General features: G+C 35.3%; 1 protein-coding gene across 5 annotated transcripts in view; it reads right to left on the bottom strand.

Moving 5' to 3' along the window:
* Positions 1 to 27,251, bottom strand: part of FAF1 (Fas associated factor 1) — a 461,294-nt gene that overhangs the window by 111,231 nt on the left and 322,812 nt on the right. For all 5 annotated transcript variants that reach the window (XM_025991860.2, XM_025991862.2, XM_025991861.2 and 2 more), the window contains one exon: positions 11,330 to 11,484. In XM_025991860.2, coding sequence (XP_025847645.2) covers positions 11,330 to 11,484 — 155 coding nt within the window. The remainder of the gene's footprint in view (positions 1 to 11,329; positions 11,485 to 27,251) is intronic.

The following is a 27,251-nucleotide window of genomic DNA, read 5'->3' as shown; positions in this document are numbered from 1 at the left end:
ATCACAGTAGGCTTGCTCAGTATTATTGTGTACTTGCTTGAAGTTGTGTTTACTTAGGAAAAATATTAGTGTGAGTGTTTCCAGCAGTGTTCAAATGCAAGGGCATAAGCATAGAGAAGGTGAATAGTTGGGTTCAAAAAACTAAGTGCAAGGGAGGAAGACAGAAGTGACGGAATTTAAGATATTCCAAGGAAGTGATAATGATGGACTTTGAAATCTAAATAGGACAAAGAGAGAAATGAGATTGGAGACAGAAGAGGGTACACGATGTAAAGTGGTAGGGTCAAGAGATTAGAGGGCACAATGATATATATATATATATATATATATATATATATATATATACACACATACATACATACATACACCTTATATATAAGGTTTATAAGCAAGTAAGATAGGGATAGGAAGTGTTGATCAGGTGCTTGAAATAAAAATATTTGAGGTGATAAAGTTTCTCTTGATGACCACATCTAAGTATAATAAATAAGAAAAAAAATTTCTAGAGTTAGATATTTCTAGGTACAGAAAAGATTATCAAGAATGATAACAGTAGAAATGTTAGGAGTTACAACATCATTTATGAGTGATAACTCTTGGGAGAGTTAATAGAATCTGAACTTCAAAAGATACTATCAGTCAACTGCATTAGTACAGAATGGTAGAGATCTAGTTTAGTAACAACCCAGCCCATTCTCAGCAGCCTCATCTCTGAAAAACTGGTAGCGGGTTTTAGTTGACTACCTCAGTTGAGTAGGAGTCAATAATACAATTACAGAATAGAATTGAGCATAGCATGAGATAAACCTGCTCTGGAGCAATATTCTTGATTTTGGGCACCTTTAGAATGGGCTGGGTCTAGATATCCTAGCATATAAGGAACAATGGAAATAAACATACTTTGTAAGGAAAGGCAAGAAAAATAGGGCAAACAAGAAAGCTGTGGTTAAACTGAGAAAGGACCGTAATGCAGAAGTGAAGTTAGGTTTATTAATTCCCAAACTAGGCTTATTAATTCAAAACTAGAACCAAAAGGGAGAAAGTTGCAGAAGCCCTCTAGGGGAAGAAGCACTGTAGCAAATACCTTTTCTAGCTTTTAGAGTAGCTCAAAAATATACTATCTTTTGAAGTGTTAATTTCTTTGTCCCTGTTAGTATTCAGGTAGCAACTGTAGTAACATCAGGTAAACACATTATGAGGACAAATGCCTGCATGGCTAAAAACTGGATGTTGAGAATACCTCTAACCTGCAACTCTAAGATTTGGTGAATCCCTTGTTTATTTGTTCCTTGAGTAAAAGGTCCATGTGTTATATTTCTCTTGTAACCCCACAAGGCTTTGCACACAGTTATTCAGTACATTTTTATTGTTAAATAATCCAGTCTGACAAGGTCATGGGATAAGAAGCATTATGAAGCAGAAAAGCATAGGTTGATCTGGGATTTACCTCTAGTATAACCATTTACATGACCTTGAGTAAATTACAGAACCTCACTGAGCCAAAAATAGTTTCCACACATGTGGTATTGGACCTTTGCTATTTACCATGCAGAATTACTGTAGTTAAATGAGGTAATGTATATACAGTGAGGATTAAATGAGTTCATATATAGAGTTGGGCATATTGTAGATACTTTAATGGTTGTAGTTATTATGTATTTTGATTTTAAATTTTTCTTAATTTTTATTTTTTAAAGATTTTCTTTATCTATTTGACAGAGAGTGAGTACAAGCAGGGCGAGTGGCAGGCAGAGGGAGAGGGAGAGGGAGAAGCAGGCTCTGTGCTAAGCAGTAAGCAGGGAGCCCAACATGGTGCTTGATCCCAGGGTCCTGAGCCGAAGGCAGACGCCCAACTGGCTTGAGCCACCCAGCTGCCCTGTGGTTTAATTTTTAAAGAGCAGTAATGATAGGCTTGTTCTTAGCTACTGATACTCTCTCAGTAGAAGCTCCTGTCAAAAATGGCATGAGCTTGGAGAACAGTTCTAAGGGTAAGGAAGTTATCTTTATTGGTGAAAGAGGCAGAAAATGATTGTGGCTTCTTAGCTACACTCCACTAATGCCACTCTGACTAAATCATCACACACTGGTAAGGGCAGTATGCTATAATCTACTTACATACTTTTCTAACATTTAGTTTAAAAACGAAATCTTGCTGACTTCTCATTTTTCTATTGAAAACAATTGTGTCCAAGTCATCAGAAAGAGAATTTTAGAGATCGAGATACAGCAATCAAAGCTTTTTATTTTTCATATAAACTTACTTCATTCTTTCCTTAGTTGAGATGTATAAAAAAGAACATTAAAGAGGACTTTCTTGGCTGATCATGTGTTGAGGAAAAGATACACAGAAGGAGACTGTTTAGGATGACTCTTGAAATTCTTGCTGTGGCTACAGACTGAGCCAACAGAAGACAAATTAACAGAAGGCTTTTTACTGAAATCCCTAAGATTAATAATATAAAACTATTTTGTCACTTTTCTCTATTACTATAATGCAATCAAGTTCAGAGACACAAAACATGTTTGAGGAAAGGATACCAAATATTTCCTAATAAATTACCCAAACACATAGGAAACAGGATTCCATCTGACTCCCCAGTTCCAGACTAATAGTTATTTCCTTTTTCAATTTTTTGGTGGCACATTTAGCCAATAGATCATTAAGAAAATTGGGCACCAAAACCTCTTTGGAGTATCTATGTAGACTGACAGGCAAATACTGGAAAAATGTCAGAGGAACTAGTTTCCAGAGCTGGTTTTATACAACTGAACTAACATGTTTCTTTTATAATTTTTCTGAGTGTATTACTATCAGTATTTATGGAAGATGAGAACTGTGCTACTGATTTAAGTGGAATAGATGACATGATTAGTAAAAAGTCTTCAGAAACAACAACAAATATAAAAATTATTAATACTAACAAAGCAGTTAAAATAAATAAATCTCTTGAAATCTTTTCAATTTCAGGCAAGACGAAAGGCAAAAGCGATAATGAGGTATATTACTTAAATCCGGTATTTCATTTTGGAGATGTCTTATTTTTAGAATTTGTTTCATTAGACATCTCATGTTTTTTTATTCTATATGAACACTATATAAACAGAGGTATTTTACTTCTGGCAGTCATATTTACTTGAATCTGTATACTCTAAAATACTAGGATAACCAACTACTGGGAGTGAATATTTGCACAGAACCGTATATGAGTTCAGAGTCACAGAACAGGAAAGGATTTGGCATCAGAGCACAAAGGCTTGGCATTAAGCTGAAACTTGGAGTTCTTGAAAAGGCAATGATTCTTTTAATTCTGTGACTCTTACAATCAAGATACTTCAAATATTCAAAACACAAAGGATTTAGCAGAAAGGCCAAAGAGAACACCATGAGAGTAACAAGAAAGATTTAGTGCATGAGAAAAATAAGATTTTTAAAAAACTTACAATGTTGTTCTTTTGGACTGTCTTGCCAACAGTTACCACCTTTGTATTGTTCTTTTCTAAAATAGTTTTCACACAGACTGTGAAAACACATAGAAAACTGTTATCTGAGTTAAATGCACATTTCCTTAATAGCAATAATTAGATTAATGTCATGGAAAAATATACAGCTTGATTCAGATATAATGCCACCAGGTTGTTACGATTGTAGTACAAGGTAGTACTGTGGGAAGTATCCAAATCGGTAAAAAAGGTTTCCAAAGTAGTCATTTAAAAATACCCAAAAAGAACATTTTTAAAAGGATAATCTTCTATTTTAAAAAGAGTGAAGTATTATAAACTGTTTAGCCATCATCTATACACAAACTGGCTGGTTCTCAATCATGAGAGGCCATCACCTTTTATCTTCCTCTTTTTCCCTTCCTTTCAGTACTGTTAGAGAACTATTCACAAGTGCACCCTTGGACAATGCTGAGCAGTAATTATGACTTGCTGACAAAGAGATATGAACAATTACTGAGCCCATTTTGAAACCCTACACTAATAAAGTCATTAGATGCTGCCCTTGCCATGATCCTTCTAAAAGCTTCTGAAGTTACAAGAACACACGGCATTGTTTGCAGGGACAATTGCTGCTGGCAGAACGCAAACCTTGAGTTAAACCAGGCTGCAAATTGATCTTGACATTCTGTTAAGACCGCCACTAAAAATCAAAAGCAGAGGAGAAAAGGAGAAAATGAGTGGGTAGGATGTAATCATGGAACAGGAGGGGTTCCTCCTCACCTTCTCTCCTCCCTCTTCACAAAACAAACCAGGGAGAAAATGACAAACTCTCCTGGTGTTTTGGAACCTTTATTTTAAAGCATTAATTAAGCCCTTGACCTGGGATGTTTAGGATGGCAATACATTTCCTTTAAAAGTACTGGAAGGAAAACGTAGCACAAAGGGAATAAAACAGATTGGGGAAAATTATATGGAAATCTGGCATGAAGGCTCTTATGAAGTCTTGGTTCCCCAACCACAACATGTCCATCTGTTTTCCCAGCTACTTCTGCAGAATCCCTATCTGCTCTGAGGGAAGCAGCTGGAAATTAACACTCCTTGTGTATCCCACCCAGACCCCACACCTGGGCTATATTTGCTGGATCAAACGGAGGGGTAGGGTTAGAGTAACATGGTCATCTAGGCTTCAGCCAGGCATGAAGCACTGAGTAGTTTGGAATTAAGGGTATGCCACTGTGAATATGGCTAATTACTGAGATGGAAAGTGCAGGTGAAGACAGCCTACTGATAATAAGAGCTTTAAGTCAATTAACTCTTGCCAAAGATTAAGTAATGTGGAAAACTATCACTTGAATATTAAGGCTAACAAGTACCTGTCAGCATAGCAGCAGAAGTTTACAGTGATCTGAAATACTGCACCCAGGGGCATTAAGTTCAAAAGCTAGTATTAACAGGCAATAGAATTCTGTGAACATTGGTACTAACTGCAGAGGAAAAATTTAATACAATATTCTGTATATGTTACATGTGCAACCTGTGTAATTGTCAGCAATTCCCAGGTAACTGCAGCTACTCAGAACACTACTTAGAAATAGTGGGCAGTGTCCAATTTAATACTTTGTAGCATGCATGCTTTTAATACTCTGTAGCATGTGCTAAGCATTGCACCTCAGAAACGTACATATAAACAGCTTACAGCTGGCTGATGACCTCAGTTGGCACTATCCTAGTCAAATTCAATGTTTAAGTTTTTTAGAATTAAATCATCTAAGCCAGTACCTATACCAGCTGGAGATATTTGCCTTGTGGGTCCTCCTGGTCAGAACAAGAGATATCCATTAATCCACTTATTATTGGTTAATATTGGTGGTTTACTGTGCCACGTGTTATGTAGCTTTGCTTGATGAAGCAACTACAGCCAAAACTCACAGCTTCACACCAAGGGCACTCAAGTGCCGATGTTCCATGCAACCAAAGATGTGCAAATAACTCTAAAAGAGGGAAGCAAATTAATGCTTATTATGCTAGTGCTTTATATAGTACTGTCTATATTTAATTCAAATGGTGCCCAAATGGAACTTGCCTGGCTCTTTGGCATATCTCATCATGTAGCCAGGCTAGCACGCTGGTCTAATGGACATGTTTCCTTTAATCAGCACCATCACCATAGCACAGGCAACAATATTCTAAAGTGCTCCAGGTCCAACAGAAGACAGAGTACCTGGTCTGGACATTGTTCACTTTATAAGGAAAATGAAGGTTTCTGCTTGATCAATCCTATTAATGGGTATGGGGGAAGATCACACATTTACAGTACAGCAACATTTCCTTTTTTTTTTTTTAAGATTTTTATTATTTATTCATGAGAGAGGGAGAGAGAGGCAGAGACACAGGCAGAGAGAGAAGCAGGCTCCATGAGGGAGCCTGATGTGGGACTCGATCCCAGGGCCCCAGGATCATGCCCTGAGCTGAAGGCAGGCGTTCAACCACTGAGCCACCCAGGGAACTCCTAACAGCAGCATTTCCATGCTCTTTCCACTACCCAAGCTCGTCACCCTCATTATTAGTAAGACTAGTAGAGATTATTTATTAATATAACACTGACTTTTTCTTTTTTTATTATTATTTATTTATTTATGATAGTTACACACACACACACAGAGAGAGAGAGAGAGAGAGAGAGGCAGAGACACAGGCAGAGGGAGAAGCAGGCTCCATGCACCGGGAGCCTGACATGGGATTCGATCCCGGGTCTCCAGGATCACGCCCTGGGCCAAAGGCAGGCGCCAAACCGCTGCGCCACCCAGGGATCCCAACACTGACTTTTTCAAAGGCACTGTGTAATACACTGAGATTACAGACATAGCTCCTTTAGGGAGCTGACAACCTAATAGGGAGACAGACAATAACCATATAGCATAATGAGTTCCATCAATACAAGTTAGTCTATGGACATTATGGGAGTGCAAAGAGAGGGCATTTTCCCCTCAGAATGAGAGGCAAGACGATGATGGACAAAGGCAAAGCTTCCTAGAGGTGATACCTGTCCTGAATTTTAATAAATTATTCTTTTATAACATAAGCATTTATTCACTAGAAATATATTGTCCTTAAATATATTTTTACTGTATTACTTAAATCCATGATAGTTTTCAACACGTTTCTGGATCCAAAAGAGTATTTGATCTCTGCTCCATTGTCTGCCTGTAAGCATATGCCAATACTGGGATGAATCATTAACAAAACAACTTGAGATCTGTCCATCCCTACTGGTTGACCTGACTCCTCAACCTGGTTCAGACCAGATCCTTCTATTTTTTTTCTCTCCTCCACAATTATGTAAACCACTGATCCTTCATTTCTAAGTATGAGGTTTAAAAACCAATATTCTTTTATAAAAATAGAAAATATCTGCAACTAGGAATGCTGTGAATATAAAAATCTCTAAAAAAAAAAAAGCAAAACTTCTAATTTCATTTTTCCATGTGTCATTTCTTTCAAGTCCTTCCTTGGCCCACCCAGGTAGAGTAATTCCCTATGAATTTCATCTGTACTCCCAAAGCACCCTGCACGTACTTCATATTACATATTACATATTAGCTCTATGTCTGTCTTCCTACTAGACTATGAGTATTTTGAACATTAAGTACTGTATCTTTTTCATCTTCTCATCCTCAGTGCAAAGCAGCATTCCTGGTTCATATGAAATATTCAGTAAATGTTTACTCAATGAATAAACATGAAGGAAATATACATTTAAGATACTCTTTTAGGCACTTTCAGAAGTGATTTGTAGGATCTCCTTGTTTACTATTATCTGTTTTTAGCTTTTTCATTTACAAGTATATCCTACTGTTTCTTTCAGAGTCATTGTTCAGATGAATATTTAGGAAATTATACCTTCTAGCACTTTTTAAGACTAACGAGGGCTACTGCCTACTGCTTTAAGAAAGAATGGACCTGAATTCCAATCAGACATGGTGGCCAACAAGACTGTACAGAGTTTTACAGGAAAGAAACCTCCATTTGGATGTATAATACTGAGATTATAAACACATTCTTTGGTGGAATTGGATCCATACATTCATTTACCAAATGCTTATTTTCTTTCTTCTAGCATTTTGCAAATTTAAAGTGCTTTATTGAATGAGACAAATAACATGAATAAGCCTTTCCAGAAGACCACAATTTAGTGAGGGAGATGATAGGTACCTAATCATTACTGCTAAAATCTGATGTCCTAATTCATATTTGGAATGTTCCAAGAAATTATTCTAACCCATTTTATTTTTTCGTTCTAATACTTAAAAAAAATATATATATATATATATTTTTTATGATAGGCACACAGTGAGAGAGAGAGAGGCAGAGACATAGGCAGAGGGAGAAGCAGGCTCCATGCACCAGGAGCCCGACGTGGGGTTCGATCCCGGGTCTCCAGGATCGCGCCCTGGGCCAAAGGCAGGTGTCAAACCGCTGCGCCACCCAGGGATCTCCAAAATATTTTTAATTTAAATTCAATCTGCCAACATATAGTATAACACCCAGTGTTCATCACATCAAGTGCCCTCCTCAGTGCCCATCACTCAGTTACCCCATCCCCCCACACCCTCCCCTTCTGCAACCCTTTGTTTCCCAGAATTAGGAGTCTCTTGTGGTTTGTCTTCCTCTCTAATTTTTCCCCACTCAGTTTCCCTCCTTTACCTCCCTTTCATTATTTCTCATATTCCACATATGAGTGAAACCATATGATGATTGTCTTTCTCCACCATAATCCATTATATATAGGCTGGTCAACTTAAGTATTCAACTTAGAAAGTTATTAGAATCACTTCAGAGGTGGGAAATCCATATCAACATCACAGCAGTGTACAACAGTGACATTTTATAGACATCTGTCAGATCAGGAAATTTAACCTTATAACCACAATTGACCTTCACATTCTGATAACTTTACCAAAGCACTCACTTAAGTTCAGTATCCTTCACTTATCTTCTATATGTGAGATTCACAGTAAACTGAAGAGGACTAATGTTTCTGTAGGTTTAACAGAGTGTTTCTGAAGCAAAAGCAAATTTGCCTGGCAAGTTCCTCCCCATCTTGGGTACCAATGTTCCCAGCTATCATGTCAGGGGGTAGTCCCAGAAAACCACTAAGGAGTCACCCCGACTAACCAGCTTACAGGCTCAGGATTTTTAAGACTGGTTGATCAGTATGAACTAGAAGAGCCAGATAATGGGACCAGACAAGCCATCCACCAGGAATTTATTTCCAAACTTTTACATTTGCCATAAGAAAATCACAATTAAAAGGAAACCCACAGCAATAATCTTGTTGGTGATGCCTAGAAATCTCTTTTATATTTTCACATATTAATCTGTCATATTTAACTCTCTGGTAATATGCAAATGATGGCACAGCAACTTTTGAAATATAGCTCACTGACCAATAAATATTAGTGCAGCAATCTTCTACTGAATTGAGAGCGAAAGTTTGAGGTTTTGTTACTTAGTGTTAATAGCATCAAATGGATAATGCAGTAAATTTTTATGACAAACACCTTTGGATAAAATGTGCTGCTAAAAAAATCTAAGTAAGATCACAAAGAAACTCAATTAGACAATATATTTAGATGAATCTATGATGAGTGGCCAGAAAATTGTTGCTAAGCTAATCCTTTTTTGGACAATAAATCAGCCTAATTTATTAAAATTTTCTTACAGTTTAATATATCAAAAGGAAATCCACTTTTACTCTTTTTTAGGAATATCCCATTCCAATGAATTTTTATCTTGTGTATGTAAAATGTGTACTTTTCCATTTGCTTTAACAATAATAATGAGCTGTACATGAAAACCATCTACATAATTCTGTTGCTTCATAGAAAGAATTGTAATACCTTAACTTAAAATAGTTTTTAATTTGTAATATGGGTAGAATTCGATTTTGAAGAAGGATTGCCAAGTATCTTAAATTCCAGAAATCGTAACATTCTCTTTCTCACCTTGGTGCTGTTTCTTGTTCCTATAAATATTTATTAAAGCAAATTCCTAGATGTTTCTATTTTCAGTCTTTAATTTCTTTTCATTTTCATGAATGTAATAATAATAATGAGAAGCCATATTTTTGTAAATGCAGATTAAAATAGCCTATCATACCTCATAGTCAGTCCTGCAATCCATTGAGGAATAGCTCTTAAAGCCTTAAACAAGGCCTTTATTTTGTGTTTTAAAAAAAGTGTCATAAGGAGTTAATAGGACACAGCTGTACTGGCTCTTTCTAATAAGCAGCTTCTGTCGCTTTGGTCACCACAGGTGTCTCTGTAACCTGCAAACTCTTATTACTAGTGTATCAAAGTTGTGCTACTTAACAGACTTCTTTAGTAAAACATAACAAAGCAATTACATGGCTGTTGATTGCCAGTCATAAAAAAAAACCCTCAAACACTATTTTTCAAAAGAAACTACACTGCAATTTTTTGTCATTGTAAAATAAAAGGAACTAAGGAATTAAATGGAGGAAAGAACAAAATAACAGCAGGTAGCCTGCTGAACTTAGCCACTACAGATGGTTTAGAAATAGTGTTTCCTTCTCCATCAAGTTGTGGATAAAAGGAAAGGAGGAGATTCCTTACTGCCAGTGAATGGCGAAAGATTTAGCCAAGTCTCCAGTCTATGTATTTTGCCTCATGAAAGACCTTCGATGCTGCATTTTTATCTGTTTTTGGCACTGCTTTTCATCACCTTTAACTGAGTGTGAATAATAACCTGATTTAATTTAAACAAATACAGGTGCTAAAGGTTCTTTATTTATGTATAACAGGGAACATTTCCAAGGCAGAACGAAGTCATCCTGTGAAATTTCCTAACCATTTGCTTAAAGAAATGAAGTATTAGATGAAAAAATTGCTTCAACATTCTTTTGCTTCACAATAAAGGGAAGCATCAGCTTTCTTTTCAGGTTTAGATTACATAAAACAAAGTCTAAATGATCAGCAAAAATTCAGTGAGCTAAAAAATAATAATAAAAAAACAAATCAGATTATTTCTAATTGTTCTATGTTCATTTAAATAAATTAGCTAACTACAATAGGCTTGCCTTGAAATGAATTAATTTAATCTCCCTGTTCATAAACCAGCAGCCTGTGATTATTATTGTGTTAACACACCCAAAGTAACATGATTGGATGTTATGGCGACATGTGTAATTAAACATGATGAAATGTATTTCAGATGGGAAATTCAAATAGGCAAAATATGAAGAATTATTCATCAGTTATAGATATTATGATTAACAAATTAAGTAAATTTATCCTGACAGCAAGGAAAAGGATTGTTTTTCCTACCAAGAATATGGATGTGTGCAAAAGAATGGGTGCAATAAAGCGATTACATCAATTAGTATATGCTAGAGTTAAGCTATTACCAACTCCATGGACTAGTCCAGAGTGTCCTGCCTTCTTCACTGGAATTATTAAAAAATAAACTCACTACTAAGACTGTATGTTAGACTTGCCTTGCTTTTTCTGAAGATTATTAAAAATACAGATTTCCTCTAATAACTCAACAACATAGGAGAACATTAGAATATTCAGTACATAGAAATGTACCATACCAGTTTTACTGCAAAAAGATGAAAACAATGTACTTTGGTTTTGCTTTTGGGTTATTCTTAGATTTAGAAATCTTTTATAAATTGAGGTATATTTTCACATTGTAAATAACTGCATATATTAGCTTCAACAAATAGCTTTTATATAATTACATGTAATGGTAGAGAATTTAATGCTGAGGATGAAAATGTTAATGATGATAAGAAACCAAATACAATGATAACTTTTTTTAAAAAATAGAAACCCAACTTACAACTTGTGAACAACAGTATTACCTTGCTCTGTTGGCGTCCTTTGTCAGATCCCAAGCCCAGGTTATAAAATTTTGACTCAGATAAGAGACAATAGATTCAGCACAAAGCATTTGTGAGCAGAACACGTTGGTTAATACACTTTCATCATGGTGGAGGTAGATAGCAAGAAGCTTTCTCTGAAAAGAGGAGAAAAGACTGATGAATTAAAATATCCAATAACATAAGATTTCTTGAATTTTGGAAAGGCATAATTGGTCAATATAAATAGCAAAGACAAAATCACATGCTACTCCCTAAAAGAGTTCCTGACACTTGGGGAGTTCCTAAAACATTTACTAAGATGAATAAATTTGGCTTCCTTATACTTCCTTATACTAAAGAGTCTAGGATAATTACATTGTTTTAGAGGCCACTGTCAAGATTCCTGTTAACATGTGCAAGCCTATCTCAAGCAGAATATGCCATAGAAATCCATTTTCTTTAAATAAAATGATTTACAATTCTTCATATTAAAGCATACTTTAGAAAGGGAAAATTAATTTTGAGCTATTCAACTTTGTACATAGAAAAAGATACTGATTAAGATTGGTTGCTAAAATCTCTCTTAATGTATTTTTTGTTTTTAATCTGAACACTGGGAAGTCTCTTCTACTTGAAAGGAAAAGGTCTGAAATGAAGTTGTGTTTTACTTCCACAGGTAATTTCAAAGTCCTTAATGTGTTCTCATATTAAAGTCCTTGTGTAAGATCATGTAACAGCTAACTGCCAATGGAAGGATGGTAGAAAATAGTTCACTTCACATGAATTCTTTCTAGTCTATATTTCAGAAAATGTCCCTGTGGTTTCTCATACTGAGAATTATTCCTTCCCCTTTGCTTGATAAACTTTCTTTCAAGAAATGGCATTTACTCTCTTAAAATAGTGTCCTCTGTCATACTTGTATGGTCAATAAAATAATTGAAACTAAAAATTGAAATTGAGCGACACAATTTGCAACATGTCAGCTTTAACAACAATAATGACCACGATGCTGAAAGAGTTTACATTGTTATTGACTAACTTCTTGGTGCTACCTTGTAGAAGAGCAGAGTTTAAGAACAGTCAGTTGCCAGGAAATGGAAAGATAAAATTTTATGAATAGGAGGCATTGTTAGTTACATACCCATTATCTACTTTAATTCCCAGAATAAGCCCATGAAGTAGTTTATGCTCTAACTTTATAAGCATACGAGGAAACTGAGGTTTAGAAAGCAGACTGACTTGTCCTAAATTCTACCACAACTAGTAAGTAAGCAGTACACTTGGGATGGGAACCTGGATTGACTGACTCCAAGCTTAGTATTCCTTCCTTGATACTACAGCAGTAGTAGAAAATCAACCATCAAGGCTTGGAGTGCTCATAGAATGTGAAGATGCCAGACTGGCCACTGTTCATATAGGAGTGCTTCTAGGGCCTCAGAGACAACAAGCAATGGGAATAAGGACAGAATTCCTGAAGTAGAAGTAGAAGTAGCTTAATTACTCCAACAGTAGCTGTTTCCATGTTTCAATTCATTTAATCCTTCATTTGACAAGCATTTGTTGAAATGCGGTGTCAGGCCCAGTAGGAAGCAATATAGATAAAATGTGAGCAAGAAAGACTCAAGATCTCTTCATCCAATGTAGATGTCTGTAGGTAAGCCAGAAGCTGGCTTCTAGGAAGTTTGTAATCAGACACATAGTTGAAGAGATACTTATCTGGTAAATTCCTACTCATCCTTTAAGTCTCAAAGCAAATGCCTCTATGAAACCTTCCCTGACTCCCTTAGGCAGAGTTAAGAGCTTCCTTTTCTGTGCCTCTATCTCCTCCCAATTAGTATCATCATTGTTTACCAGTTTCCCCTCTAGACAAAGTCTCTCAAGGGTGAGACTGAGTCTCTTTCAGTCTTCTTTGCATCCCTAAAAGCCAGCATAGGTCTCAGCATGTTTGATGAAAGAAACATGAATGCTGATTATCCACCCCCTAGCAAAAAAGACACCAAATGGCAGCAGCATGCCAAACCACTTTCAGTAAAAGAATCTAGAAATCTGCTGCTTTGGGGAAAGGAACGTGAACCTGGCAGCACTAACAAATTCAGAGCTCCTCTTCTTAGGAGCTCTCGAGCTGAATAGACAGAGGGATGTCAACCTCTAATTCTGCTTGATCGTATCTCAGCAACTACATTTAATGAGACACTGGGAACAAGAGAGCTGTCCACTTTTAAATCAGCATATTTCTAACCAGACAATGGCAATGGCTAAATCTTTAAAATGCCCATTTCTCTCAAGAATGCTGCAATGGAACATTTAGACTTTGGGAAAGAGATTAGCGATTTACATTGCTATCTCACTGATTTAATTTAAATGCTCTTCCAAACCAAACACACATGTGCCGAAGAGGCTACTAAGAAACCCAACATGCAGAGTTCCCTCTAAGTGCAGCCGACAGTGTTGACTGAAACTAAACTTGGAAATCCAGGGCACTAATGCACAATATCAAGCAATAAAACAGCATCTCTTTGGCAATATTTAATTTAAAAAAGAAGAAAGAGGCAGGCGAAGATCAGGCACTGTCTGTTTTGGAGGATCAACCGTTCTGCATTTCAAAGCATTGGTCCCTGCAATATCCAGGTTACTGTGCTAGAATCTCGACTATTATATCGCAGTTGTGAGAGGGAGGGCAAAGATGTGTTTACTCAGTGATTAGGCCCTTAGAATAAGCCTCTAGCTCCTAGAGAGACAGCTCACTACTTATTCATTTGGGCCAATTCACAAAGCCTAGGAAGATTAAACATCCATGCTGAGAAGACAAGCGAATGCAGACGGTGAAAAAGAAATAAAAATTCTTTAAAAACTCTGAGATGACTTCATTATTTTTCCACAAGGAAACTTTAGGAAAGTGTTTAGTTAGAGAAAAACCCACATTGACCTCTCTCTAAACCCTTAATCTTTCCTTTGTGGTGGCATTGCTTTGTGGTAAGCGACTGGCTCGCCTCGCCCCTCTTTTCACTGGAAGCTGAGAGAAAAAAGGCTCTGGAGAAACAGTTTTCGTTCCAGGGACACAAACCCCTGACACTGTTTAAACATGAGATGCCAGGAAAACACACTTAAAAAAAATTCTCACTTTAAGCTCTGAACTGTGAGAAAGGGGATGATAAAGAGAGTAATCAGAAGAGAATCTTCAGGCTGGGGGGACTCCCATAGTAGCTTTGAAAAGGGAAATGGAATAATCTTAAAATGATCTTTTCTCTCTAACCTATTAAGCTTTCAATAAAAAAATTTTCTTCTGCTTTTTTACGGTAGTAATAAGTAAAATATAAAACTCTTAATAATATGAAAATACTACTAAATTTGGGCTACATAAATTCTTCGATTAGATTATAGGAACAGCTAAATGAGCCTCAGACTCACATTCTGATTATTTTATTGAGCTCAATTAAACACAGGCCCAAATAGTGAGAATTGAGTTCAGCATATCAGAAAATAGTTTTTGTGAAGCAAAAGCATCTAGTACAGGGGAAAAGCAGGAGAAAATGTTTTGTTTTCCATTACTATAACCATTTTTCCCTTTGGCCCATTAATAATTTAGTTCAATAACATTTACAGAGCGCCAATGTGTTAGGCACTGAGAACATAAAGATCAATAAAACAAAGTTTCCTTGTCCTCAAAGAGTTGGGGTGGTGGTGTTGGTATATGGGGAAGCAAAAATTTAATTGCAGTACCACATGACAAGTGACAAGATTAGGACATTAAATTTTTTTTTTTTTTTTTTTTTGTCTTTATATTTGGCAGAGAGGTTTTAAGTCTGGTAGACAAAGGCAAGCAGCCCAGCTACACTCTCCTCAGCCTCCCTCTTTGTGATCTAGGTTTTGGTAACATATTGTAGAGATAAAAAAGCTCTGTGCTAAATCCAGTTTTGCATTACCAGCTGTGTGACCATGGGGCAAGATGGGTGTTTGTTTCAAGAACTGTAGACAAGCAGGTAATGTGCCTACTTTAAAACACCTGGCCCATAGTAAGTGCTGAATGAACTGTAGTGGTTAGAGTGAAGATTCCAGAACTATCCATGCAAAATAAAGGTTTTGAAAGCAATTTCAAGAGAAATGATAGCCATGAAAATATATTAAAGATTATGAAGTTCTTTCATTTCTACTAGCAATAGTGTTTGGGATGCTAAACTTGTCCCTGCCTTCCAGGCCTCACTAATCTTCACATTCAAATCCAAGAGCTAAGGTACTAAGTTGATGCTTAGGAAATGCCATGCTGACACCAGCCAATGTGACTTGGCCTTGAGTTACAGTAGCTATTGTATTTAGACACTTAGCATTGCAGAATCATAGAACATTAGAGATGAAGAAATGAGCTAAGTCTCAAAATAAGCCAAGCAGAGCAGACACTCAGAAAATATTTGCTGATGGACTGAAAAGGAAGTTTTCTTGTTTCTTTTTGAGTACCAGAACATCCATAATCTGTGTTTTCAATAATTTTATGGTTGATAGGATAATTTCTATAAATGGTGGTTCATAAATTTTTCAGTAAAATTTTGGTTTTTGGTGGTTTTAAAATGGTGGTTTTAAAATTTTTCAGTTTAAAATTTTTCAGTTTTTAAAATACATTAAAAACAAAGTAATTTCCTTTATGTAAATTGGGACCTGACTTTATTTCTGTTTTCTTCTTTTTTTTTTTATCATGATTATCATCACCATAATCACCAGAATCACATCACTATTTTGTTTTTGTTTTTGTTTTAAGTTTGGGAATGGTTTATGAATACAAAGACCCGATACATTGATACAACAATAAACACTCAGTTATCCTCTATCTAGATTTATCATTTACTAACATTTTGCCATATTTGTTCTATCATTCATCGTATGCTTCCTACCCTGAAACATTTAAAGTTGCATACCTCTTGACACCTCCACCTTAAATACTGCAGGGACTGTCTCCTAAGACACAAGAACATTTCCTTACATAACCATAATATTTTTATCATGCCTCAGACATTTAATATTATTACAATATCATCTGATATAAAGTCCAAATTCAAATATCCCCAACCACCTCAAAATGTCCCTTACAGTGTCTTATTTATTGTCTTAAAACCAGGCTCCAATTAGGATCATTCCAGTACACTGCTCACTTCTATAATCCTATTCCTATATATGAACGTTCACAGACCTAGTCCAGCATCCAACCGTGACTCAACGTAAGTACAAGGTGAGAATAGAGGCAAGGCAGCATGAAGCCATGCCACCTGGTTCAAATTCCTGCTTTGCCATCTCCCAGCTATGTGACCTTGGAAAAACTACTTCATTTTTTTGTGCTTTGGAGGCCATGTAGCTCTGGAGGTCAAAAGTTCAACGTTCTTTCTAGGTAGGAGTGGTAACTTGAGTGCTAGTATAGAGGTGGTCTAGGGTCTAAGCACACACACTGATTGGCTGCTTCTTTATGAAGGGAATATTTGAGCTAAATTTTAAAAGCAGGATATAGTAACTAACTTATCTTTGACTTGAGATAAATTTTAAAATTAGATGACAGTGAAAAAAAGAAGAATGAAAAAGAGAAGAAGCAAAGAGAAAAGTTTGGTAATGCCCAGTAATGTCAGTAGCCTGATATGTTCAAAAAACTCCAAGCTAGTAAGTTTTAAAGAGTGAAGAATCAGTGTAGATTGATTTGTGGAAAGAACTGTTGACACTCTGGAGTTTTGGCTCCAAAGCTGAATTCAGGGACCGATAGGCAGCAACCAATTGGAGAAGTTCTAAAAGGAGACAGCCAGATATTGAAGGTGAGGTGATGCCAGGATGATGTCTTTTTCCTCTCACTTCCTGAAGGAAATGTTGGGATAGCACTCTGAAATCTTAAGGATGCAAATGTAGTTGAGCCTTATGTAAAAATAATTCTCATATGAAAGTCACAGGTTAAACAAACATAAAAAGCCTAAAGTAAAACCAAACTCTCTTCATAAAATAAGCTGACAAATGTTCATTGGGTACAGAGCTTTATCAGTTTTCATTGTTCAGACTGTAATACTCAGGTCATAAAATATTTTTGAGGAAAATAACATGTGACTAAAGTTTTTACAAATAAGGAAATTAGAAGTTCAAGTGATGGGCTACTACAGCTAACTGGAGAGAGGCAGGCAAGCTTTTGGGGAGGCTGGGAGAGGGATTATGGCAGAGGCAAGAAAGTAGGCAGTTTCAGGCCAGATCAAAGATCTCATCCCATTGGTTTTCCAAGTGAACACCTAGAAGCAGTACCAAGGACTAGAAAAGCAGCCTCATAAGAGCGCAGGCAGGATTTTTTTGATCTCTTCTGAGAGGAATAACACTACCCTGGTTAACCACTGGCCTGTTAAACAGGTAGAAGAACATGGTACACACTTTGAAAGGCAACGGTACACAAACACTTCCTTGTCCTAATTTCAGACTGCTGAGGAAGAGAGAAAGGACCCATACATAGCCTATTTATCTCATCATTTCCATACTTCAGGGGGTGGGGGAACCACAGCAATAAAGAACTGGAGATAAATTAACAGTAATTTTTAATTTAAAATATATTGATAATAATCACAAGAATTCTAATGATTTTGAACATGTTCACCCACAAATTAAGCATATAGAATTGTAGTAGCTTTTAACTACTCATTTAATAGGAATGGTGGAAACTGTTAATCGTCACTAAATATTTCCCACATCTTCCTTAATGAGGAAATCTCTTACATATTTTTTTTTAAGGTGGATTAGTGGCTGATTGAAATAAAGAACACATTTCTCAGCCTCCATTTAAACAAATGTGGCTCTGTAACCAAGTTCTGGTTAATGTAAGCAGAAGTGCTGGTTCAATCTCCTGTAGTCATCCAGAATCATGACATAACCTGAACTGTATCACACAGGAGAGCAAATGATAAAAGGAACCTGAATTTCTGACTCTGTAATACTACCATACCAGGCCTGGACAGACTACCTCTGAACTTCTTGAAGAGAATAGAGAAATTAACTTCTATTTCATTTAAGCTACTATTAATTTTTATTTTTGTGTTACAAGAACCAAACCCAATCTTAACTCTTACAATAGACTATTAGAAATCCTTAGTCAGGGATGCCTGGGTGGCTATGTGGTTGAGTGTCTGCCTTTGGCTCAGGGGGTGATCCTGGGGTCCTGGGACTGAGTCCTGCATCGGGCTTCCCGCAGGGAGCTTGCTTCTCCCTCTGCCTATGTCTCTGCCTCTCTATGTGTCTCTCATGAATAAATAAATAAAATCTTAAAAAAAAAAAAAAAAAGAAATCCTTAGACATACATAAAAATGCTAGTGCATGGAACTGTACTATTAACCCAGAAGATCTAAAGAAAAGACATACAGTTATGGACTTGTTTGTGGCCCATAAGATTCTCACAGCTTCCAATGCGCCCTGAATTACACTTTAAAGGACCGTAAGTAACACTGACCTAATGCAAATGACCTCACCGGCCATTCAGAAAGTTCCATCTTGTACATCTGGTTGGTGAGAAGAGAGGAGGGGACCCTGTTTTTGAAAGGCCAAGTAGGCATGAAGGCAAAAGAAGACACAGAGAAGGGAGAGTATGTGGTCCACTCCATTTAACCCATAGAGGATAGCCTACTGGGATTTGTAAAAGTGAAGTATACATCTATCTGAAATGCTCTGTGTGCCATGTTAGATATATCTGAAACCCAGGATGGTTGAAGTCATAGCAGGTGGTTGGTCTATGTATTTTGCATTTTTTATAATCTATGTACACACATTTTTATAACACAAAAGGAGATATATCATACACACTGATACACATCTCACTTTTTTCACTTCACAGAGTATCTTGAACATCTTTCCACATTAACATATGTAAAGTGGCTTCATTCTTTTAAATTGTCAAATAGTATTCCACTGTGTGAATGATATTTAAAGTATTTCCAATTTGATACTATAAACCATGCTATAAGAAGTATCATTGTAATTATCTTATTTCTCATATGCTTAGGTATACATGCAAAACATTTTTGCTATTATGATATGTGAAAATAAAGTATTAGTGTAATTTTAATCTGTATTTCTTGTATTATGGAAGATACAAAGCATCTTTTCATATTTTCTGTGAAGTACCTGCTTGTACTGCTTATCTATAATGGGTTGCTGTGTTACATATTTCTGGAGTTCTTCATAATTGTATATGCTAGAGAAATTTAAGTTTCCAATATCTTTAATACAGATACCATGCACTACTTAACATCAGAAATACTTTTGTAAATATAGTTCCTTAAAGGACTGTAAATGACAGTTTTTATATAGAAATATAAAATCAATAGTTTCTATTGAAATGCTCCATAAAAGAAAGTCCAGAACACATTGGCACAGGTCTACATCAGAAGCAGAAGCAGAATTATTCTCTTCAGTTTTGTTAGGCACTTCAAGGAGGGTGTGGGAGAATCAGGATACTAGAAAATACATAGGTATAAAAAGGTACACAAAAGCTAACAGGCTGTGAATTTAGGAGGCAATAAGTTTGTGAATTACATTGTGCTATTACTATACTATCATTTTCTAGCCAGTGCCGGACATTCCACAATTATAACATACATACATAAATGTATACAGTTGTTCAGTCTTACTGCCACGAATTTCTCCCCTCTAATCTATCCTACAAACTACTACCACATTGCTTATATCTATGGTATAGGTCTGACAGTGTCACTTTCTTCAAAAACTTTCCAAAGCTAACCACTGCCTAGGAACAACAAAAATCTTTAGCTGGACTTCAGGGATTTCCATAATGAAGGCAGACCCTGTCTACTTCTTTACTTTTCAGCCCTATCCTTTACTGCTCCATTACAAGTACCATACATACCAATTCAACAGGCCTATTCTTCTCTAACATGTGTATCTGAATAACTTAGTTATTGTTAATATAAGGGCTCATTTTCCAAGGTGGGTTAATTGCCAAGATATTTTTAGCTCCATTTCAGAGAAAGTAAAATGGAGGCTTACATAGCTCAGTCTCAGGCCTAGTTTCCAATCCAAATTTGCTTGATTTATTCAATGTCCACCTACTTATAAGCAATCTTAAGATGTCTCACATACATTTCAAAGATGTTTTACATATGTTAATTTCTTGTTAAACAATCTTGTGGGGTATTACAACACAAATTTTCAAATGCAGAAATTGATGATCAAAGGAGAAGAGTAATCTTTTTTTTTTTTTTAAGATTTTATTTATTTATTCATGAGAGACACACACACACACACAGAGAAGAGAGAGAGAGAGAGAGAGAGAGAGAGAGAGGGGCAGAGACACAGGCAGAGGGAGAAGCAGGCTCCATGCAGGGAGCCCGACGTGGGACTCAATCCTGGGTCCCCAGGATCAATCCCTGGGCCAAAGACAGGCGCTAAACCACTGAGCCACCCAGGGATCCCGAGTAATCTGGTTAATAGGACATAGCTAGTAAATGAAAAGCCGGAACTCAAATATAAGAATTTTGATTAGTACGCTTTGTACCATACCTCTTTATTTTTAACATTTAAGATTAGATATGAAACAGATTTCTTGAATTTAAAACTGAAATACTATAGAGATCTACCTTAGCTTTTAATCCTTTTAAAACAAGTAATATGAATAACAAATACATTCTAAGGCCAGGAAAGGTCCTTTGGGAGAAATGATACAAATATGGATAAAGCCCATAAATGGAAATCAGCCTTGCTTTTGATATTTTAATAAATTTCACCTATACTGCTTTTCAAATATGCTTAAATTGTTTTCAAAAAGATGGTAAGTAGTAGTACATTGATTTTTTTTTAAATTTATTTATGATAGGCACACAGTGAGAGAGAGAGGCAGAGACACAGGCAGAAGGAGAAGCAGGTTCCATGCACTGGGAGCCCGACATGGGATTTGATCCCGGGTCTCCAGGATGGCACCCTTGGCCAAAGGCAGGCGCGCTAAACCGCTGCGCCACCCAGGGATCCCAAGTAGTAGTACATTGAGAAGAATGTTTTACAAAGCAGCATATCTTAAAAGTAATTTATTAAATTTTTAACTAATTAAAAATCATTTAACTATGGACACTAAAAATTTTTAGAATTTTAATCAGGAGGTTGTGATATAACTCAGGAGAATTAGAGGCAAATTCAAAATATGGTGCTAACAATATACTGTTTAGTGGGAACATCTCATTATAGAACAGCATATTTGATATGGTTTCATTTATATAAAACATGTCTTTTTTACTGATATACATATTTGGAGATTTTTAAAAAATCACATTTAAAAGTAAAATAACATTTAATAGTGACTATTTTCAGGCTTCAGATTATGTGGTAACTTGTTTTTTACTTTAAATGGACCTACATTATTTTCTTTTTTTTACAACAAATATTTTATTTGTAGAATGGACATACTTAACAAAGTATATTAGCATCATTGTTCTTATCTCCCACGTGTGCAGGATGCTGTCATAGCTGTCATATAAAATTACTCTGGAGACAATGTCTGCCTTTAAGGAATTTAAATTGAAAAGAAAACAAAGACAAGATGAACAGATTGGGCATATTCTCTAAAGCACAAATAAGTTTGTCTCTTTTTTTTTTTTGGATAATGGAGGGCTAGAACTCAATCACTATAGCTGTGGCTTCAGATTTGTGTAGAACTTATTTTTCTTAAAAAATATAGATCAGTGATATTAGATTTCTTTTTAACATGATAAAGTAGAAACAGCACTATTTTAAAATGACCTGATATTAAAAAGTAAATGTAAATAAAACTGATGGCAAATATTGTTAAAGCAAAGAACTTAGTGCTATATAAATGCTCATCGTGGTTCTCAAAATTCCTTTCTGGAACTGTTCTTAGAATTAGTTCATGAATTGCATGAATAAATCAGTTTTGTTATTTTACAAACATGTCTCAAATTAGTCTAAAACTGCTTCACAGCACATTAGCCATGATGCTGGGTGCATTTATGGATAGCATCCTAATTTAATCCTCAAAAAAACCATATTATTATCTCCCTTTCTTTTTTTTTTTTTTTTTTTTTTTGTCCTGAGATTAGAAATAGGCTTATTACTTGTTTGGGGCCACAGAGTTACTGAGTGAGAATTTCAGAATTAAGCACTGCTTTCCTTAACTTACATGTAATATTTGGAAACATCAGTAAGTCTGAAATCAAGATCTAAGGAAGTATAACAGGATTACTGATATCAAAGGGGATGCTAGGAAAGGAACAATCCTTCACATGGGAGATAAACCCTGGCACTGAGATTTTTATTGCTGTTGATTTTTAGTTACTACAAATGTCTAATCATTCTATAAGTGTACTTTTTGTTTTGTACAGAATTCAAAGGTAGCAAGAATGAGAGGTGGGGAAGCTAGAAGGAGAAAGAGTCTGTTAAGAAACTCCTAGGGAATCATGGTGTGGCCAGTGCTAACGCTTTTGCAACCTTAATTACAGTGACTAACCATTGGCTCTCACTTATCTAAAGATGAAATACAAGCTTTATTCAATAAATATCTCTTAAATGACAGGTAATGCCAGAGAATGCCAGCCCCTTCCATACCTTGGCCCCTGCTGATCTTCCCAGCCTCATGCCTTGCAATCCAACTCTCTATCTTGCATTTTTTACTCTAGGTCTTAATTTTTTGGTCATAGTTCTCTCATTTTAATCTTGCCTTTGCTTTTGACCTTTTTTTCTGTTTAAAATTCTGCTATTTGTGACTATTTCTGCTAAGTGTGACTCATAAGATTCAGTTCAGATACACCTTCTCAAGAAATCTCCCTAAACTTTCTAAGGTAGATGAAGTACCTTTCTTCTTTGCTTCTACAGCATAGTATACTATATGAATCTATTGCTTTATCTTTCCCCATTAGACTATGAGCATCTCAAGGGCAAGGAAGCTCTATTACTGCAGGTCCTTAGCAATCGTGTGATAAATATTTACAGCCCTCAACTGAGTGAACACGAGAGGAGACATAAAACTGATGGACCAGTTGCCAGAAGTCAAAACTGTCACAATACACTTAAACACAAGACCTTAGAATACCTGTTGTATTGAAGTTGGAGCTCTGCTTTGGACAGTGTTTTAAATTCCTCACGAAAAAGGCAGAAAGAACTATGGGCACTCTCATCACCAAGTGCTCTCAAACAAAATCAGTTTGAAGCAGTTTTCATTAAGATGGATTGAATGTGGCATCGTGAGAAACACTTTATCAAATGTAGTGTTTTACTTAGTGATTAACTATATACCAGTTGATGAAGCTCCCCAAATCCTTTGTAATCCCACCACTCCAATAAACATTTAATGAGTATATAAGTTCAAAAAGCCTAGCAGAGGATTTAAACCTTCAATCTTGTTTTTATTTACTCTTGGAACTCAATTTCTCACTTCAAGTGAATAATGCTGGTGCTTGAGGCTCATCTGTTGCCCTGGTAAAATTAATGTGCCTCCCACAGTTTAAATTAAACATGTGATATTTAAGATGAAAGAAATTTAGTCAGAATGCCACAGTATTGGTCACACTTGCTTTTCAAATATGTGAACATCAGCAAACTGTTTTCTTAAAAATGATTCACTCACAAGTTTTAAAAAATAATATTGAAAAAGATTTGCTTTAACTCTCTAATGTGAAATCTGAAAAGGAGAAATGAAACTTCTTTTCCATAACTGAATCCTGCAGTATAGTAGTTACTGTTGAAAACTGAAATATAGTGATACAACGTAAATCATACTTACTTGTGTTAGAGTTGGGCTCTTATTTGGCCTCTAGTACTTACTACTGATGTGCTTTTGGTTAAGTTGTGTTGTGTTTCTGAGCTTCCCATCTATACAATGGGAATATTGATATTTTATGTCCCTAAGTTCAAATGAGATACATATAGGAAAAATGCTCTATAAACCATACAGCACCATACAGATCTACAGTAGCAGTACTATTTCTATGCATACACAGTTCTAATTAAAAGGGCACACACAAATATATAAGGACATATATATATATAAATGGACATATATATAAATATAAGTATGTAAAGAACATATATGTATGTAACTTGGCTGATGGTCATAATAAATGTAACTGCTTAGATTTAATTCTGAATAATTTATCCACCATGTGGATAAGTTTTACTTAAGTTTACAGTAATGTCGTAAATAATGCATGAACTGTTGTTCTTTGACTTGTAAAAGATAAATGAAAAAAAAAAGTCTTGGACAAGGGGAAAAAGATAAAAACAATTTAGGAGTCCAAAGAGGTCAATGGATTTCGGTACAAATCTAACATGAAGCAAAACATTTAATTACATGGACCTTCATTTGTTAAAATACTAAGACCCTCATCAAAGGCAAACAACTGTTTCATTAGAAATATCTACAAGTTAAATAAGCAGGAATTTATTCTCCTCTGGGGATCATCAAGTGCCAATTTATTATATAACACAGTAAAAGTTCTTTTGTCTATTATATACTGTATATTTACACAAGTTTCTTCATTTAAAGTTATAATATTTAAGGTATACATAATATATCTTATGGTAGCTTTTTAAATGGGATTTAAAAGATATCTATGCCTATTTTGGGAGCTATAGTTTAAGTCACAAAGTCCCTAACATTTTCCAATTACTTCAACTACTTTCAACTATATTTATGTCCAATAAATGTTTAAATATCGTAGCATGGTCATACAAGGAGAGATTCTATAACCATTAGAGTCCTGTTTTAATGAAGTAGCCAGTATTACTTACAAAGCAGTCTTACAAAAGAATTTTGACCTGAATATAATAAAGCTTTTAGACCTACTATCCACTTCTCAGGAAATACAGAGATAGAAGAAGTTAAATAATACCACAAGGAAGCAATTATACAGATCCAGAATTTAGAACAGTATAAAATAGCCATCTAGATTATTTCTTCACAAAGCAAATATTATGGGGGCGCGGGGAGGCAGGGAGGATGGGTGCTTGTTTAAAAGGGATTTAAGAAATCTAACCACCACAGGGTGCTTGAGTGGATCAGTCGGTTAAGCGTCGGACTCTTGATTTTGGCTCAGGTCATGATCTCAGGGTTGTGAGACTGAGCCCCACAACGGGCTCTTCCCCCAAAGTCTTCTTGAGATTCTCTCTCTCCCTCTGCGCCTCCCTCCAACATGCTCTCTCACACACTCTTTCTCTCAAAATAAATAAATACTAAAAAAAAAAAAAAATCTAACAACCAAATATAATTTGTGATCCTTGAGTAGACTGTGGTTTCAAAAAAATAGTTAAAAAGACATTTTGGAGACAGCTGGTATATGAATATGTCAATATGACAGCTGAATATGCACGGATATTAGATGATATTAGAGAATTACTGTTAATTTTGTTACATGTGATGTTTTGTTACAAATAGATGTTTTTAGGTGTAAAATATGTAATTTAACAAAAAATATTGAATATAAAAAGATATTATAGATATTTTCATGCAGTTTTAAGTTTTAATCATTTCAAAAATTTAACTGCTACAAACTTTAAAAAATCATGTGAAACTTTTTTTATATTTATTTTTATATATTTCAAATGATAGATTTTATATTAATTTTCTGTTCCTGTCAATGTGGGCCATTTTCAGTTAAAGAAGAACTAAAACAAAAAATTGTCATAAAAAACTAATTCATCAAAATCACAAACCTAAGTAAGGATAAAAAATGTAAATAATCACATTTCAAATGCTACTCTTTTATAAATGTGTGGCAGTTAAACTTTTAAGTTAAGGCTTATATCTCCATTAAAACTTTGGGATGCCTGCAAATAGAAGAAGCAAATATGGCAAAGTTATTAGTTATTAAATCTAGGGATATGGGATTTAGGTGTTTATTATAATGTTCTTTTTACTTTTCCTGTATTGAAAATTGTTTTACTACAAGGTTAAATATTATAAAATATAATTAAGCAAATGACCATGTGATATTAAAAGATGAAAATAAACTATCTTAACAGGTTTATAACATGACTCAGTAATATTAAATATACATAAAAACATTCATCAAAATACATTTAAAAATATGGAAAGAATGAGTATGTATCATACTTTTAATTGTTAATCTGTGTTAGAATATTTTCTTTTTGCTTTTCAGTATTTTCCATAAACCTGCATTTTGGAAACTATAAACTATATTATTATAAATACTTATTCAAAAATAACATCCATTTTATATAAATTTAATAATTAAAAATAGATTAGCACAGCATTTGTAATGGGCAATTCCACTATTCTTATGGTAAAAAACTATTTGTGTTTCTTATTTCACTTCATTAAACTGTTATTATTGCTCTAAGTTTGATCACTGATTATTGTCAATTTTTAAAATTTACTTAAAATCAAATTTTCTTTATGCCAGAGTTTAAGATAAACTGGAAACTAGAAATTTCAGAGGCATCCTTGCATTTTATTCTCAAAATTCCTTGCCCTCTTCAATTCAAATAACTTTCCCTCTACTTACTTCATCTACACACTATTTCTTCCTTCCCACTCTTTTATCCTTTATTTATTAGAGTATTTAGTATGTATAGGGATGTAAGGTACACAGTCACTGCCAAAAAGAAAATCAAATCTCTTCAGAAGACTTGTATATAGAGAATAGAGAATGATAAGCAATATGTTATATGTAACAGTAAGACAAGCAGAGAGTATTATTAAAAGTACTAAGGGGTAGGAACAATAGTGAGGATAGTGGGAGAGTCAGGGATAGTTAAGTCTCAGAGGAAGAGTAGAAGGTAACCAGGTAAAGGGCAGAATGAAGGCATTCCTTATAGCAGAGAAGCATGAACAAAGAGTAAGATTATGGGGAAACACAAATGGAACATCATTGCTAGATTTATTAAGTGTAAAATAGGGAATGGGAAGAGCTAAAACTGTGCAGATAGGTAGGAGCCAGATTATTAA

This window comes from Vulpes vulpes, chromosome 10 (assembly GCF_048418805.1).
Source record: "Vulpes vulpes isolate BD-2025 chromosome 10, VulVul3, whole genome shotgun sequence".
Lineage (NCBI taxonomy): Eukaryota > Metazoa > Chordata > Mammalia > Carnivora > Canidae > Vulpes > Vulpes vulpes.
This window is presented reverse-complemented; position numbering and strand designations above follow the sequence as displayed.